The 18,378-nt window shown below is 41.2% G+C and overlaps 1 protein-coding gene across 5 annotated transcripts in view; it reads right to left on the bottom strand.

Moving 5' to 3' along the window:
• LOC125452703 (low density lipoprotein receptor adapter protein 1-B-like) overlaps nucleotides 1-18,378 on the bottom strand; it is a 102,176-nt gene that overhangs the window by 22,900 nt on the left and 60,898 nt on the right. For 4 of the 5 annotated variants that reach the window (XM_048531412.2, XM_048531409.2, XM_048531410.2 and 1 more), the window contains 3 exons: nucleotides 16,771-16,843; nucleotides 3,410-3,490; nucleotides 3,152-3,282 (listed from right to left, as the gene is read on the bottom strand). In XM_048531412.2, the coding sequence (XP_048387369.1) occupies nucleotides 3,152-3,282; nucleotides 3,410-3,490; nucleotides 16,771-16,843 (285 nt within the window). The remainder of the gene's footprint in view (nucleotides 1-3,151; nucleotides 3,283-3,409; nucleotides 3,491-16,770; nucleotides 16,844-18,378) is intronic. The other variant, XM_048531411.2, reaches the window with a different exon arrangement.

The following is an 18,378-nucleotide window of genomic DNA, read 5'->3' as shown; positions in this document are numbered from 1 at the left end:
AGGCACAGCAAAGAGAGGGGCAATGCATAATGATCACCACAGATCAGGGGCCCTGCAGGTCTGTGTCCTGTACGATGTGGGGGTCTATGTTACCGTTCTTTCCCTTTCAAAGTGCTAACGTCAGTGGGTCCTGCAGATCCTTTCCTCAGAGGTAGAGTCATGCCACTCTTACGGAGGACCAAGCCAATTTCTTCCTCACTACGCATTTCTAATTCCAGCACCATGGAAGGTGGCGGAGTGGCCCTTGACCAGTGGTTAGAAGCCTCCACCTCCATGTATCAATATCAAAAACACTTTTGTTATAGCCTTTCCTGTAAGCCTCATTTGCTACATGCCCCCACGGGACGTCAACCATCCTGTCTACATGAATCTGTGCCTGCTCATTTGACCCCACTGCCCCAGCTTATGAGATGATCATGCCAGGAGTGATCATACACTGTTCACCCAGAATGCTCCTGACCATGAACCAATCACTCTCTCAAATGGCCCCTTTCCCATCCTTGCTTTACTTTATAACCGTCTCGTAGATACCAACGCTCCATTCCAAAGAACAGCTCCCCAGATCTCCTACACATGGCAGTAGCAGCTTATGCAGCCCAACACTTTCTCCCTAGTTCCTGTGAACAGACCAAATGGACTAACCAAGGCCCAGGCCCTTGGGTAACTGAACTGGATAGCCCTGGACACGATGCACCTCACACTCTTGGTTTGTGGCTGTACAACTCCCTAACCATGTTAGCTCACCACCAGACTGGCCGCTTTGGAGCCACAGGGCTCACTCACTGTGCTGCAGAGGCATGGACTCCTGGCCTAAGACACTGTGACTAGACACATGACCGTAGCCAATCCTCTGGGCTGATACTGAAAGCTGCACTTGACTTACTGTACCAAGACTCACTGTGGGCTTTTCTGAGACAAAGCACAAATGGTCTGAGCATACAGGCGGGTGCTAAGTTAGCGAGCACTAACTGAGTTAGCCAGCAGCCCTGAGTGAGCCCCAGTTGTGCACACTTTGAGCTGGGTGTCATTCTTGCATGCAAAAATTTTGTGCTGGTGGTAACATGCCCTAGGATGAAAGTCTGTACTTCCAGAACGTGCTGCTAGAGTTTCGGAAACATGTTGTAATGGTCATGACATGCCAGATGGTAATGTCCATAGATGAGAAGTGCACGCAACTGGTACTTAGGGATCATGCCTCGAGATGCTATTTGATCAGAAACAATATGGAGATGATTTGAACAAGCGGTGAGCTGAATTCACCAGGTACACGCTCTGATTTCCAAATAACATTTTCTCAACATCTAGCTTGTTTGGCTCAATTGGTACGTTAGGAAGCTGAATATTAATCAGATGAGTTGGGCCATTAACAAAGCACTTAAAAAAGCTACAATTCCCTCTGAACTGGTAACTTGTTGCATCATTGAGAGAAACAGATGATGCTTCTTAAAAAAAGAGCGAGATGGTCCCCGAGATCAGCCATGCCAGAATTCTAGTATAATTCAGCCAAAAATATGACCTTAGCCTTTACTGTTTAAACCCCCGTTACATTCTGCCCTTTAAGTCGATAAGGAGGGACAAAAAATATTTGTTCAAAGTCTCAGCCACTTCCTTGCTCATTATATTTCTCTTCTCTTTGTTTACTTATACCAATTCCATGTACACTTAGATATTTGTAAAAGCTCAGTATTATTTGGATGGATAGAAAGTCAAATGAGTGAGTTACATTAGGAGCAAAGGTTCAGGAATAAATAAGTTTGCTAAGTACATTCAGAGAGAGAAAGATAGCCAAGAGTCGACATTTGAAGTGAAGAACTGAGTCTTTTCAGGAAATAAGTAAATGGAGAAATCGAGAGTAGAAACATAAAATGAATTAGACAAAGCAGATGGGTGTAGAATATTGAGACTATCAATTCAGGAAAACTTGAAGAAAGTTAGGAAAATAGCAAGACGTTGCCACTAGTCTCTAAGATTATGGTGACAACAAATGGATATTGCTATCAATAATTAATTGCTGACTTTTCAAATCCTCCCAATCATCAAGCTTTCTATTCTTTTCAGTGACATTGTAAATTTCTTCTCTTAATCCAATACTATTTTTAATATTCCCAGCTAGCCATGGTACATCAGCTTCACAGGGATACCTTTATTCTTCAAGGGAATATGCATTTGAGTACAAACTATTTTTTTAAAAATATATACTATTGTTCAACTATCATGTTTTAAAATCCGATTTCCTAATCTGCTTCAGGCAACTCAACCTACTTACCTCAGGGATAATTAGCTTTGTTTAAAAATAAGTCCTTAACTGAAATAGTCACCTTTTTAAAAAAATACAGTGGCATTTTTATTTGATAGAAAAGTCTATGCAAATAATTTGATTACGGTATAACAGTGTATCCCACAATATCTTCACAATTGGTTTTAGTTTGTGGCTGTGTGTCTTACTAATAAGGACACGTTTAAAGACAGTGACCTTCTGCTTAAATTCCCAATGAAAAATTCAAATACAGCTGGATAGACTGCACCTCAAGGCTTCACTACATGGTAGAGTAGCTTCTAGTCTTACTTAATTTGACATCACCACAATGTGATTTTGATCTGATAAAGCCTCATACTGCTTCAACCCTTTCCAATAAAGAACTGCACAGGAATCTGCAGCTTATCCAGATGACCATCTGGCTGTCTGAGTCTGCTGAGCACAAAATTCAGAATGTCTGTTAATCCTTTTTGTAGTCAAGCTGTATCAGTCATTTCTAATACAAGCCGTGCATCTCTAATACAAGCCGTGCATCACTAAACAGATTTTTTTTAAAACTATGTGAAAACGATGATATCGCACAATGTGGTTTCTATTCTGGCATATAATCCGGTAAAGTCAAGAAGAGCAAAATATATATTAATTATGCTATTTAGATAAGCACATTCAGATGACTAAGTTGAACCTACATCAGGTACATGAGCTTTCCATGTAGATCACTTGCTGGTTGAAGTAACCAGCAAGACCGATAAAGGCATCCATTTTTATCTAATATGGAGCATTTTAGTCCAAAACATTTAGGAATGAAAAACATTTCAATGCTCAAGCAATGCAATAAGCTTCAACTAAAATCAGAAATAATTCTAAAGACAAAAGACAATTTTAAAAACATACCCAAGAGAGTGCATGTAAAGGGGACCCACAAGATGGACTGTTTTGCCTTGTGATACCTAGATGGACATCAGTTGGAGAGATAATTGGATTCTGGACTCGGGTTACTTTGTGATCCTTTGCTGTAGTTGCATCTGAACATTATGAAATATAATATAAACATATCTTTTCAATGCTAACATTAAACTCACTGTGTATTACATCAACATAACCTGTTAACGAGAAGAACTGAAACTACTTAAAAGGTGGCTTACACTTTACCTTTCTCAATACATCCTGTTGCTCCATTAAAAGCTGCAGTTTCAGGGCTATTACACTGCTCATGTGTCTTTTTACATTTTTCTGAAAATACAAACATGTGATCTGAATTCCCATGCCAATGTCCACTGAATGCTCATATTACAGATGATTGTATTTTACCATGAATACATTTTATGCACAATTACATCTAATTGCCTCAAAAAGATTTCCCAAAATCAGAAAGACAGTAATTTCATTCAGTCAGACAAATGCTGGTCAGGAAACAATGCATGCTGATGATATTTTCCTTCACATGTCAGACTAACGCTTTAGAGAAAACACAGGTTTTTCTGCATATAATTAATTATCGAGAGATTGCAAGAACTTCAAATATAACATTTCCAAGTTTGTATGAGAAAACTAGGTGGAACCATGAATGGTGAGGAGCACGTAAACAGGCTTCAAGGTGATACAGGCAAGTTGAGTAAGTAGGAAAAAACATGACAAATCCAGAATAATCACTGCATTGTTATGGGGCAAGAGGAGACCATTCTTGCCTTTATCATTTCTATAAATGAGCATTGTTTCCTGCTTTTGCTGCCCCATACCCTTGGGCATTACTTCTATTCAAATAAACATCCAATACATTCTTGAATGCCTCAAGCGGCACAATGGCTCAGTGGTAGGGCGGCACGGTGGGTCAGTGGTTAGCACTGCAGCCTCACAGCACCAGGGACCCACGTTCAATTCCAGCCTCGGGCAACTGTCTGTGTGGAGTCTGCACATTCTCCCCGTGTCTGCGTGGGTTTCCTCCGGGTGCTCCGGTTTCCTCCCACAGTCCAAAGATGTGCAGGCTAGGTGGATTGGCCATGCAAAAATTGCCCATAGTGTTCAGGGGTGTGTGTGAGTTATAAGGGGATGGGTTAGGGTGGGATGTTCCAAAGGGCAGTGTGAACTTGTTGGGCCGAAGGGCCTGTTTCCACGCTGTAGGGAACCTAATCTAGATCAAAAAAAAATTTCTGGGCAGCACATTCTCTAACTTAACTACTCACCACGTGAAAAAACATTTCTTTTTTCCACCTCATCAATTTGCTCCTTTTGCCAATCACTAAATATGCACACTGATTTATTTCCTTTTATTAACCAAAACAATTTTTTCTCATCTATGCTATCCAAACCACACATAATTGTGAAAACCTCTCTCAGATCTCATCAACTTCCTTCTCTCCAATAAGAAATCCTAAACAAAAACGGAAGTTGCTGGAAAAGCTCAGCAGGACTGGCAGCGTCGGTGGAAAGAACTTAGAGTTACCGTTTTGGATCCAGTGACCTTTCTTCTAATGTGATAGTAGCTAGGAAAATGTTGGTTTATGTGCTGAAGATAGGGTGGGGTAAGGAAGAAATGATATTTGAGGATACAACCCAAAAGGGAGAGAAGAACAGTTGAGCTAACAAAGGAGTGAATAATAATCTGGCTAGGAGAGTGAATAGATGTTAATGGAGACCGTTAGTGGCTAACATTTGGTAGTGCATAATGGCAGGCTATGTGATAACAAGGTCTGGTGTATGGCGTTGGGGGCGAGGACATGGGAAGAGTTCAAGCCCTTAAATTATAGCACTTGATATGGAGTCTGGAGGGCTGCAGGGTCTCCAAGCAGAAAATGAGGTGTTGTTCTGGATGTGAGTTTGCTCGCTGAGCTGGAAGGTTAGTTTTCAGAAGTTTCGTCACCATTCTAGGTAACATCATCAGTGAGCTTCCGATGAAGCCCCGATGAAGAGGTGTTGTTCTTCTAGCTTGCGCTGAGCTTTGCTGAAACATTGAAGCAAGCCAGAGACAGAATGTTGGATAGGCAGCAGACTGGTGTGTTAAAGAGGCCATTCAGGGTATTTTTTGCGAGCAGAAGATAGATATTCTGCGAAGTGGTCACCCAGTCTATGTTTCGTTTCCCCACTGTAGAGAAGCCCACATTGTGAGCACGAATGCAATAGACTAGATTGTGTGAAATGCAGGTAAAGTATTGCCTCAATCTGGAAGGTTTGTTTGGGCCCTTGGATACTGGGGAGGGAGGAGGTAAATGGGCAGGGGTTGTACCTTCAGCTGTTGCAGGGAAAGGTACCTTAGGCTTGGGAGGTGTTGGTAGTGAAGGAAGACCGGACCAGCTTGTCTAGAAGGTTACGGTCCCTGTGGAAGGCGGACAAAGGAGGGGAGGGGAAATGTGTCTGGTGGTGGCATCCCACTGACGATGGCGGTAATGGCCACTAATGATCCTCTGGATTTCATTTCAGGCATGAAAAGAAATTTCTTTTCACACAATTTGCAACAACTTAGAGACACACAGCCTTCCTCACTTCCCATTCCCTCTGACTCCATCCCCTCCGCCAAATTCAACTCCTGTCAGGTATTCACGATCCCTCCTAACCTTCTCCTCTCCAATGCCCAATATTCTGTGCTCAGCAACAGTTTCAGTCTTATCCCTCTGCATCCCCACCTTAATGAATTTAGGGCACAACATGACATTGAATTCTTCTTCCATTGCCTTCACTTCCGTGCCCATTCCTTTGGACCCCTTCACGCAGCTTCAGCGCTCTCCCTCCACTGCGACCCCTCCCTCTGGCATCTTAACAGCACTCGATCTGTTTGTTTGAGAACTGATGCCGTGACATTGGTCACCTCAATTTTTCTGCCCCCATCACACAATCCAACCTGACTCCCTCCAAACTGACTGCACTCAGTGTGCTTAGATTCAACCCTGACTTTGTTATTAAGCCTGCTGATAAGGGTGGTGCTGCTGTAGTCTGGTGTACTGACCTCTATGTTGCAGAGGCTGAGCACCAGCTAGAACACAGAACATTACAGTGCAGTACAGGCGCTTCGGCCCTCAATGTTGCGCCGACCTGTGAAACCAAGCTCTCAGATAACTCCTCTTAGCTGCCTCTGGACCACAACCCCACCATGGCACATCAGGCCATTATATCAACTATAATCACTGACTTCATTTCATCTGCTAATCTACCCCCACCTCTGCTTCCGAGCTGATAGTCCCATAGCATCACATAGCTCGTTTCTACTTCCTTCTAAAAATCCACAAACAGGACTGTCCTGGCAGACCTATTGTTTCAGCCTGCTTCTGCCCCACAGAACTCATCTTTTCCTACCTTGTCTCAGTCTCTTCTCTCCTGGTCCAGTCTCTGTCCACTTACATCTGTGATTCCACTGACACTTAATGCCAGTTTCAGAATTTCCAGTTTGGAGGTTCCAGCCACCTCCTCTTTACCATGGGTGTGCAATCCCTTAACATGTCCACCCCCCACCAGGATGGTCTCAAGGCTGTCCGTTTCTTCCTGGAACAAAAGCCTGACCCACTGTCACCCTCATCCACTTGACTGGGCTCATCCTCACCCTCAACAACTTCTCTTTTAATTCTTCTCATTTTCTCAGGTCAGAAGGGCAGTCATGGGGACCTGCATGGGCTCCAGTTATACCCATCTCTTCCTGGAGTACATGGAACATTCCTGTTCCAGTCCTTTTCCAGAACCCCCCCCCCCCACCCCCGCCCCCCGCACAATCTTTTCTGCTATGTATCAATATTATCATTGGTGCTGTTCTTCTCTCTCATCCAGAATTGAGTAAGTTCATCGATTTTGATTCCAAATTCCACTCATACCCTCACTTTCACCCAGTCTATCTGACTCCTCCCTTCCCTTCCTTGACATTTGTGTTTCTATTTCTGGGGATAGACTGGTCACTAACATCCATTACAAACCCACCGACTCCCACAGCTACCTGGGCTATACATGCTCACACCCTAATTCCTGTAAAAACTCTATTCCATTCTCCCAGTTCCTCCATCTCCACTGCACATGTTCCAATGATGGCCAACTTTGGCAAGGGAGCCTCCGAAATGCCCTTCTTTCTCAAATGAGGATTCCCCAGCACTGTTGTTGACAGGGCCCTCAAATGGATCCGACCTAACTCCTGTGCTTTCGCCTCTCAATCCCCCGCCCCCCCCACTTCCCTCCCAAGGGTTCCCTTGTCCTTACCTACTATCCCATGAGCATCTACATCCATAAGATCATCAGCCACCATTTCTGCCACCTCCAGCGAAATGCCACCACCAGACACATTTTCCTCCCGTCCCCTGTCTGCCTTCTGCGAGGACTGCTCTCTGTGGGGCACCCTGGTCCATTCTTCACTCCCAAAACACAGCCCCATGGTTCCTTTCTGTGCAACCACTAAAAGGTTCAACACCTGCCCATTTATCTCCACTTCACATCATCTAGTCTACCTTATTCACTGCTCACAATGTGGTCTCCTCTACATTGGGGAAATGAAGCGTAGACTGGATGATTGCTTCACAGAATATCTACATTCTGCTCGCTGTTTTGCGGGATATGAGCAGAATGCTAGAAAATGGGCTAGGTCAGACTGCAATGTGTCGTCAGCACAGCTGGGATGTGCCAAAGGATCTGTTTCCATGCTGTATGACTCTTTATAAAATTTGCTCAGGGCTGGACAGTCTGGGCGCACGGATGATATTCCACCTGGCTGGGGTATCCAGAACAAGGTGCCACGGTCTCAGGATATGTGGTAGACCAAATAGGACTGAAATGAGGAGACATTTTTTCACTCAGAAGGTGTTGAGCCATTGGAATTCTCTCCCACTGAAAGCTGTGGAAGTGAGTAATTTAAATGTTTATGAAATGAAGGAGATAGATGCATCAAGGGTGTAGGCAGACAATAAGATGAAGCATCAGTGCCAACCATGTTGAGTGATGGGGCAGACATGATGGGCCAAATGACTTAGTTCTGTTTGTATTTTCTATGTTTCTGTGCGGTCCTGCCAATGGCCCTGCTCCTGCAGTGGAAAGTATATTCCCTGTGCGAAGACCCAATTTAAAATTTTGCTACTTTTCAAGTTAGGGTTTTAAATAAGATGCCATTTCATCGAAGCTCAAATTTTACTTTTTTTCTCCATTGGAAGTAATGATTTGTTCACTGCCTCATTTTGTGACTCATCTACACAGTATCCATCTCCTCAGTTGTCCCTTGATTCAAAATTATATCTACTCAGGGTTGCATGTTTTTACTGAGGGTCTTCATGTGGCAGGAGACCCCATGACAGTATGATCCAGAGGGCCTCATCTTTCCGTATTTGACACTGCACTGTCCTATCAAGGTATTTCGACCAAAACATAATGCAACAGACAGACCACTTGTTGCCACTTTAAATCCTCTCTCAAGACTACCAAAGATGAAATAGATGCAGTGTTACCATGAGTCCACTAGTATTCACTCTGCCTGAGGTTATAGTTGTTCAGATGGGTGCAGCACTACCATGTGGTTTCATGTCACTATTAGCAATAGAATAAGAGAACAGACAAAATGGATAATTACTGCAATGTTGCTTACAAAGATTACATGTCTGCAGCACTTCCCTTTCTCCATGATTCAACCAAGAGATCCAACAGAAACAAGTGCTATCACAAACACATCCAGAGTTGCAAACTCCCTGACAAATTAAACACACTTCAGGAATTTAATACAACACTAAATTAGACAGCTAATTATGTCAGTATCAAGTTTTAATCCAGTTATTTTATTGAGTGTTTTCCAATAAAATATAATAACTTATTAAGCAAATAAATATTATTGGTGTAAGTTGTGATGTTGGGTAGAGTATTTGTGGATTGCGAGGCAGGATATTAGACTTTGGTGTTTGTAAAATGTTATAGGGGAAAGCATTGCATGGTCCCTTTAAAACATTGGTTTTTTTTATGCTTGGAGATGTTTGTGAGCAGCTTGAAAGTTTGCAAGTGCACACAGCACCCCAAATTAAAACAGTTGTATCAAAAGGCCATATCATTAGAAGGCCAAGCAGCATTTTTACCAAGACAACAGATTTTTGAATTTAGCCAATCAATCTGAACCAGGCACTTAAGATACCAAAAACCAATCAATTTGAATCTGATGGTTTTGCGAACCTAGGACCAATCTGATAATAAGAAAATTGATTTGTCATCAAGCGTATAAAAGTAGGCAGGTGGACAAAGATAGGAGAACTAACTGACATCTGCCAGAGTTTACAGCTCTCAGCAGATTCTGGCTCTCACAGATTCCTATAAGTTTTAGGGAAAGCACCATCTAAATTTAAAAGGTACCAACAGCACAACTAGTTAATATTCATGACAGGAGAATCAACAGATGAGACGTTCCTGACAGAACATTCAATGGAGAGCACACTGGAAGACATGTAATGTGGCTATAATTTCAAGATATTAAGATTTTAAATTCTACATTTTTAAAAGTTTTTGTCTACATACAAGTGGAAGCCATATTTATTGGAACAGCAAACTATCAGATTCTTGTTTTATTCAAGTATACTTAGTAGTTAGAAGGGGTTTATTCAATTTGTTAATAGTTTAGTTGGTTTTTCACGATTAGATAAATAAATTGTTACTTCATAGAAACACAGAATCCCTACAGCATGGAAACAGGCCCTTCGCCTCAACAAGTCCACACCTCACAGCATCCCACCCAGACCCATTCCCCTATAACCCACCTAATCTACACCTCCCTGAACACTACCAGCAATTTTGCACGGCCAATCCACCTAACCTGCACATCTCTGGATGTGGGAGGAAACCGGTGCACCCGGAGAAAACCCACACAGACACAGGGAGAATGTGCAAATTCCATACACAGTTGCCCAAGGGCTGGAATCGAACCCGCATCCCTGGCCGTGAGGCAGCAATGCTAACCACTGTGCCACCGTACTTATTGACTGTAAAGTGAATGTCAAGGGTTTATTTTATTTAACCACTAAAAGTTGCTGAAAACCAGGTTTCACCACTTTCCACACTCCTTTCACAGATTACAGGGAGAGGTGCTTCTCTCTGGGTGTTTCAGTTTTAAAGTTCACAGATGGGGGTCAAACTCTGCATTATAACAGATTGGGAGCTTGGGGTCTGGGATTTGGACGGATTTGGGCAGATCTGGAGGCATATGAATAGATTTGAACAGACTTAGGGTATAAATGTCCCAAGCAGATTGAAACAGACTAGGGACTAGTATCCTAGATCTTAGGTGAAAAGTGGAAAATCTGTTTAATTTTTGTTGCTTGTTGATGGTTAAGTCAAAAAGTGGAGAAAGGGCTCTTAACATTGCTATAGAGGTTCTAGGGGTGGAAGAGATGCTTCCCAAATTTTCCAAGAAAGTTTAGAAACACAAAAAAGGAGACACGTCTAAAATTGATGTAGAGGTGCCAGTGTGGACAAGGTCAGAAATCACATGACACCAGGTTATAGTCCAACGGGTTTATTTGAAAACCTGTTTTTGAAATAAACTTGTTGGACTTTAACCTGATGTCGTGTAATTTCTGACTTTTAGAATTAGCAAACAGGCTAGAATTGGATTTAACTCGGTAAAAGAAAACTGAAAATGTAACAGAGTTAGCCAAGCATTTACATGTGCCAGAGAAACTGTCAAATGCAGTCGAGTTAAAAAACATTAAATTGCAACTGGAGTTAGAAGGGAAAGAAAGGGAAAGAACAGCCTTGTTAAAAGATAAAGAAAAGGAACTGAAACTGTTTGAATTATGGTTAGAAGCAGAGGAAGGACAAAAGAGGGAGGGAGAAAGAGATAGAGTTTGAGCTTCAGAAGTAGCAAATTAGATGGGATAGCTGACTTAAAATGATGGAAAAGAAGGTAGAAGATAGACTTAGTGAGGAGAAAGGTGATGATGAGTAGACCCATCATAGCGAAAGACCAGGTAGGGATATATACAAATATGTCAAAACATTAGCAAAATTCAATGAAAAAAAGATGTAGAGGCCTATTTCATTTCCTTTGAGAAATTAACTAAACATATGAACTAGCCAGAGTCTCTGGATAATGTTAATTCAGACTAATTTGGTAGGCTGTGCTAATAAGGTGTTTGCAGCACTGCCAGAGGTAGTGTCAGGAGAATATCAAGAAGTAAAACAGGCTATTTTGAGTGCCTGCAAGTTGGTACCAGAAGCACATGCACAACGGCTGAGAAATATAAGAAAAGAACCAGATCAGACTTATTTCAAAGATAACACGGTGTGAAGCTGGATGAACACAGCAGGCCAAGCAGCATCAGAAAGTTTCTGAAGGGTCCCGACCTGAAACGTCAAGCTTTCCTGCTGTGTTCATCCAGCTTCACATCATGTTATATCAGATTCCCCAGCATCGGCAGTTCCTACTATCTCTAACAGGCTTATTTCAAGTTTGAAATAATTAAACAGAGCAACTTCAATAGATGGATGAGAACACTAAAGATAGGAAAGACTCACGAGGATCTTAGAGATCTTATTAAAAACTCTTTCCCAGAAGTGACAAGCACTTACGCTGAGGAACAGAACATTAAAACAGCAAGAAGAACTGCTGAGATGGCAGAAAAATATGCATTAGTGCATAAATCAAAACCTAGCTTCTGATAGCAATTTCATTCGCTGAGGGATAGAAATTGCAGAAGAGGGATACCCTTCAATGAGAAACAAAAAGTAGATCACACAGGGAGCAGTTTACCACGTGAAAAAAAGAAACCCAAGAGGGTCGAAAAGAGGTGAAAGACCTCAGATATTTTCATTGCAATGAAGATGGGACACACAAAGTCACAGTGTTGGTAGGTTAAGAAAGGCACTGGGGAAAACGGTGTGGTAAAAGAGGCTAAACCAGTAGGATTAGTTCAGAAAATGAAGGAAATCCCAAAAGAAGCTGAGGAGCTGCAAGAGAGTGCAATCACAGGCTGGACAGTAAGATACAGCCTGATCTTTTCAAACGTGGGTAAGGTTTACTCAGGTAGAACAGGGGAAGTAGGTAAAGAAGTTAAAATATTGAGAGATGTGGGAGCAGGTCAGTCTTTAATAGTAAGAGATGAAAAATTTGCATTCCTCCAAAATATTTCCCGAGTAAGCGATATTCTGTGGACTAAATGGAGAGACAATTAGTGTTCCCCTGTGTAAGATAAGGCTAGAAAGTCCAATTGAGACTGGGGAAAGAGAGAGTGGGAGTGATTGAAAAATTGGCTATTCTGGGAGTGCAGTTTGTTCTTGGAAAGAATATAGTTGGAACTCAGGTGGGAGTGATGCCCATTATAGTGGAGAAGCCAAAAGAAAACCAGGGAACTGAGGAGTTAAAAGGAAAATACCTTGGAACTTTTGCAGACTGTGTGGTGTCAAGTTCCCACTGTTAAAACAAGAAGGGAAAACAAAAGAGAAAGAAAGATGAAGGAGTTGAGGTTCTGCTAACTACGATTGTTTTGATGGGATGGTAAAAGAAAAACCTAAGCAGGTAGAGGATCAGGCAGAGGTAGTTCTGAAACATTACAGGAGTTACAACAAAAAGAGGCAACGATAAAGGATTTGTATCATAAAGCCTAATTGAGAAAGGAATCAGAATGTATTCCAGAATGTTATTATCTTAAGGATAACATTTTAAGGTGGAAATGGAGATCTTGGCAGGTTAGCGCGGATAAGATATGGGCAGAAGTTGCCCAGATTGTGTTGCTGATAGAATACAGACAAGTAGTATTGCGGGTAGCAAACAAGTTACCAGTAGAAGGTCATCTAGTAATGAGGAAGACTAAGGCTAAGATACAGAAGCATTCATATTCGCCTGGATTACATAAGGATGTGGGCGAATTCTGCCATTACTGTCGTACATGACAGATGGCAGGAAAGCCACAGGCAGTAATAAGACCAACGCCTTTGATGTCAATTCCTGTATTTAAAAAAAACCTTTCATGTGGGTTATGATTGATTGTGTAGCTCTCCTCTCTAAAACCAAAAGTGGAAACTAATATTTGCTAACTACAATGGATGTGTCTACCAGGTTACCGGAGGCAATTCTATTATGGACTGTCAAGGCTAAAAAGAATGTGGAGGAGCTACTTGCTTTCTTTCTTTACCCAATATGGGCTACCAAAGGAGATTCAGTCAGAACAAGGATCTAATTTTACTGCCAAAGTGTTTAAGGAAGTCATGGATAATTTAGGCATCTAACACTTTAACACGTGCCATCCTGAGTCCCAGGGAGCATTGGAAACATGGCATCAGACCCTAAAGACCTTGCTGATGGCTTATGGCCAGGATTACTCAAATGTTTGGGGTAAGAGTATTCCATTTATATTGTTTGCCATGAGAGATGCTCCAAATGAATCAACTCAATTTACTCCATTTGAATTGATATTTGGACATGAAGTAAGAAGGCCTTTAAATTTAAGCAAGGAAAAGTTGATAGGTCCAAAGTCAGAGATCCCACAGTTGGATTATGTATCTGAAGTGATAGCAAGATTAAACAGAGTAGGTGAATTAGCTAGTCAATATTTAAAGGTGACACAATGTCTAATGAAGCAAAAAACAGATAAGAAATATAAAACTTGTATGTTTGTATGTTTGCCCATGGGGTTAAAGTTTTGGTGCTATTACCATTGGTAGGAGATCCCTTTGAAGCAAGGTTTAGTGGTCCACATCAGATTGAGAAGAAGTCAGGTGAATTATCTGGTAAAGATGCCAGTTAAGAAAAAACAAAATTCAGGTATGGCATATGAACATGCTGAAACCTTACAATGACAGAGAAAGGGAACAAGAGAAACAGGTATTAGTTACAGCCTCTCAGTGTGAGGAATCATATTCAGATGCTTTGGTTTTTAATATGCCTCAGAATGAATTGAATAATGGGGAAGTCCTTAAGGAATGGGATATGGTAGTGTGCTCTCTGTCCCAGGAACAGAGAACTGAATTGAATGACTTGTTTCAGTGCAATGAGGACAGATGTAGAAATAGAATGGGGAAGACTAACACGCTAGCGCATGACATTGGCAGAGGGAATGCTGTTCCAATAAAACTACACAACTACAGGCTTAATCCTGTGAAAGCAACACAGTTTCAGAACAAACTGTAAGCAATGCTCCAAGAGGACAAAGAACTAAGTCAAATTGAGTGGAGTTCGCCAGTCATGTTGGTTCCCAAACCCGATGGTACTGAATGATTTTGCATAGATTATCAGAAAGTCAGTAGTGACTAAATTTAATTCATACCCAATTCAAGGCTGGAGGACTATGTAGAAAAAGTCAGACAAGCCACTTACATTACAAAGCTGGATTTTCTTCATGGTTACTGGCAAGAACATTAGTTGGAGAAAGCGAAATAGCTTTCTATAAAACTGCTTTTGTAACCCCAAATGGGCTATATCAATTTAAAGTAATGCCCTTTGGAATGAAAAAACGGCTACTTTTTAAAAACTTATGAACAGAGTTGTTGCAGGATTGACTAACTGTGCATCTCCAAAGACAGCTTAGTGATTGTTAGCCATTTGTGGAAAAATCATACAGCATTAGGCAGAGCTCTTTGAGAGACTACAGAAGGCAAAGTTGGTCATGAACTTGGCAAAAACAGAATTTATGCAGGTGGAAGTGACATTTTTAGAGCATAGCATCGGATAAAGATGGATGACACCGGGGAATAAGTCTGCAGAGGACACTGGAAAGTTCCCAACACCATCCTTGAAGAAGGAAGTGCTGCGATTTTTAGGATTGAGTGGATTCTACAGAAAATTTGTGCAAAACTTCAGTAACATTGTGGCATCATTGATGGATTTGTTAAAAAGGAACGTGAAATTTTGGTGGACAGATCAATGCCAGGAAGCATTTGAGAATATATAAGCAATGTTAATGATTGCACCAGTTTTAGCCATGCCAATTTTTTTGAAACACTTTGAAGTTGCCATTGATGCAAGTAGTGAAGGTGTTGGAGCTATGTTGTTACAGGAGGATGATTGTGGAATTGAAAGGCCAATGCAATGTTTTTTGACAAAACTCAATATCTGCCAGAGAAAATATTCAACCGTTGAAAAAGACTTATTGAGTTTGGTACTGGCCTCACGCCATTTTAATGCAAACAATGCATCATAGATGATTGCGTATACTGAGCATAATCTTTTGAAATTTCTGGGAAGATTTAAGGATAAGAACACCTGACTATTTTATTGGAGTATTATATTTTATAAGCATTTAATTTACAGATTGCACATGTTGCCGTTAATGAAGATATTATTGCAGATGCTTTATCACAGGTTTAAAAGAAAAATGTCTGTACAAGATAGGCATTTTATATAAATGAAGTTAGTATAAAATATGCACCTCTAGATTAATGAGCTATGAATCTAGCAATATAATCAGGTTAAGGTTTTAGAGAAAAATGAAACCATCTTTTCATAATGATGGTTCAACTTTTTTTTAAAGTGGGGGAGGTGTTGCAAAGTTGGGTAGGTGTGGATTGGGAGGCAGGACATTAGAATTTGGTGTTTGTAAAATGCTGGGGTCTTGGGGTGGGGAAGGAGAGAAGCATTATGTGGTCTCTTTAAAAGATTGTGCTTTTACAATGTTTGGAGATGTTTGTGAGCAGCTTGAAAGTTTGCAAGTGCACACAGCACCTGAATTGAAACATTTGTCTCATTAGAAGGCCAAGCAGCATTTTTACCAAACAACAGGTTTTTGATTTTAGCCAGTCTGAATCGAATGATTTTGTTATTCGAGGACCAATGTGATTGTAAAAAACTGATATGTCATCAGGGATATAAAAGAAGTGGACGGTTGGACCAAGACAGAAGAACTAATTGCCATCTCCCAGAGTTAACAGTTCCTCAGAGAGAATTGCTGGCCGTTCCTACAAGTCTTAGAGAAAGCACATTCTAAATATCAAAACGTACCAATGGTAATCCTAACAGATGAAACGAAGGTGGTGTTGTTCCTGACAGTGCTAGGATGATGAGCTAGTCTCTCTCTCTCTCTCTCTCTCTCTCTCTCTATCACTCAAGAAGTTGCATATTATTTAATATACAATTAATACAAGCTGCTACTCATGGACGTTTTTAAAAATGTACTTTGAAAAGCTTATACATCATGTCATGTGTTTCTTGTTCAATTGCCAATATTGATATCAGTGAATTTACCTATTTCTGACAAGTCATGTTTGTTCACTGTGTGGACAAGTTTTCCGGAAACTTAGTTAGTGGATTTATTCCTTGGTTGTATGATCTGAAGTTCAAACTAAAATTATACCATAATCTACATTACAATTGAGATGAAGAATACAGCTGCACTTTTGTCTTTCATTATATCATCCACTGCCAGAGCAAGAATTAGAACACAAAAAGATAGGTCATGCACCCTTACACTGTACATGTACAAGATACAACACTGCTCAGTGTTACTGGTAGAATTTTCAATCTCAGATATTGTCAAAATTAATTTGTACCAAGTTACTACACAAGCATCTGCATAATGTATCAAATTAAAACTGTCATAAGTAGTAATTCAAAGTGTTCAAACGTTTGGTTCAATTATTTTTGCTCTTACCCTCTTGTGCGACTTCCCACAGATCAAATGCAATTCTGAAGGCCTGTGCAACAGTTAAGGTCACTGCTTGTGCCTGTATTAGAGAAAAACTAATGCTTGTTAATACACAACAGCAGCAGTTCAAAATTACCTGTGTCTTAATAATTCTGATTTATATCAAAGTAGAGGAGAAAAAAGTTCTGAAACTTAAAAAAAAATTACTGTCAATAATTATTTGATGTGAGTAGTGTGCCATACAATGTTCTTATGGCACATGTGAAGAGGTCATCTCAGAGTGCAAGACAGCCTTGGCGACAAGGCCAACAGGCCAAAGAGTGGCAGCTGGAGTTTAATTTAGATAAACGTGAGGTGCTGCATCTTAGTAGGGCAAATCAAGGAAGAGCTTGTACAGTTAATATGGGGCCCTGGGGAATGTTGCTGAACAAAGAGACCTATGGGTGCAGGTGCATAATTTCTTGAAAGCAGACTTGCAGGTAGACAGGGTGAAGGAGGAGTTTGACACACTTGCCTTCATTGGTCAGTGCACTGAGGATAGGAACTGGGATGTCATGTTGTGGCTACCTTTTAGAATTCGGCATTCAATTCTGTCACCTGCTGTAGGAAAGATGTCATTGAACTAGAAAGGATTTAGAAAAGATTTATAGGGATATTGTCAAGATTGGAGGGTTGGAGTTATAGGGAGAGACCGAATAGGCTGGGGCTATTTGCCCAGGCGTGGAGGCTGAAGGGTGACTTCATACAGGTTTATACTACCATGAGGGTCACTGACAGGATGAATAGGCAAAGTGTTCTTCCCAGCGTAGTGGAGTCAAACTAGATGGCATAGGTTTAAGGTGAGAGGAGACAGATTTAAAGGGGAACCTAGGGGCAACTTTTTCATGCACAGGTGGAGTATGTATAGGATGAGTTTCCAGAGGAAGTGGCGGAGGTGGGTAAAATTGCAACATTTAAAAGGAATATGGATGTGTTAATGAAAAGGGATTTGGGCCAAATGCTGGCAAATGGGACTAGATAAGTTTAGGGTATCTGGTTGGCATGGATGAATTGGACCAAATAATCTGTTTCCGTGCCATGTTAACTATGACTCAAGGAGCTGATCTGATTTAGAATACAAGATACAAGGCTGGTGGGTAATGGTTTGCACTGTGGTTGTCAAATCTGTGTTAAGCATCACTTGAAGTGGCTGTCACACTGTACTCTGGATTGGCAGTCTCTGTCATGTTTGCTACAAAGGCAAAGGCAGCGGTTGAGAAACTGCATTATTTACTAGCTGCTTTTCTCTCAGGGACCTCTCAGCCAGCTGAAGTTTTTCAGTTTGCCTCTTCTAATGACTTTTGAAACAGTTAGCCTCCAGAGATCAAAGCTGGAAATGACTGTCTCCTAGATGTCAGTGTCAATGGCTGCCACCTTCAGGTCTTCCTTGCGAATGTCGTGTAGCAGAGAAATGACACCCCAGAGGCAATACTTTATTGGCTAATTCACAATACAGAAGATCTTTATGGGTATACAGCCATCAATTATCTGATGATGGTGGCTGGGCAATGCAGGCATTGCGGTTCAGCAATGAGTGTTTGCTGATCCATCACCATGGCAATATGATGGGCAAGG

This window comes from Stegostoma tigrinum, chromosome 4, assembly GCF_030684315.1.
Source record: "Stegostoma tigrinum isolate sSteTig4 chromosome 4, sSteTig4.hap1, whole genome shotgun sequence".
Classification (NCBI taxonomy): Eukaryota; Metazoa; Chordata; class Chondrichthyes; order Orectolobiformes; family Stegostomatidae; genus Stegostoma; species Stegostoma tigrinum.
This window is presented reverse-complemented; position numbering and strand designations above follow the sequence as displayed.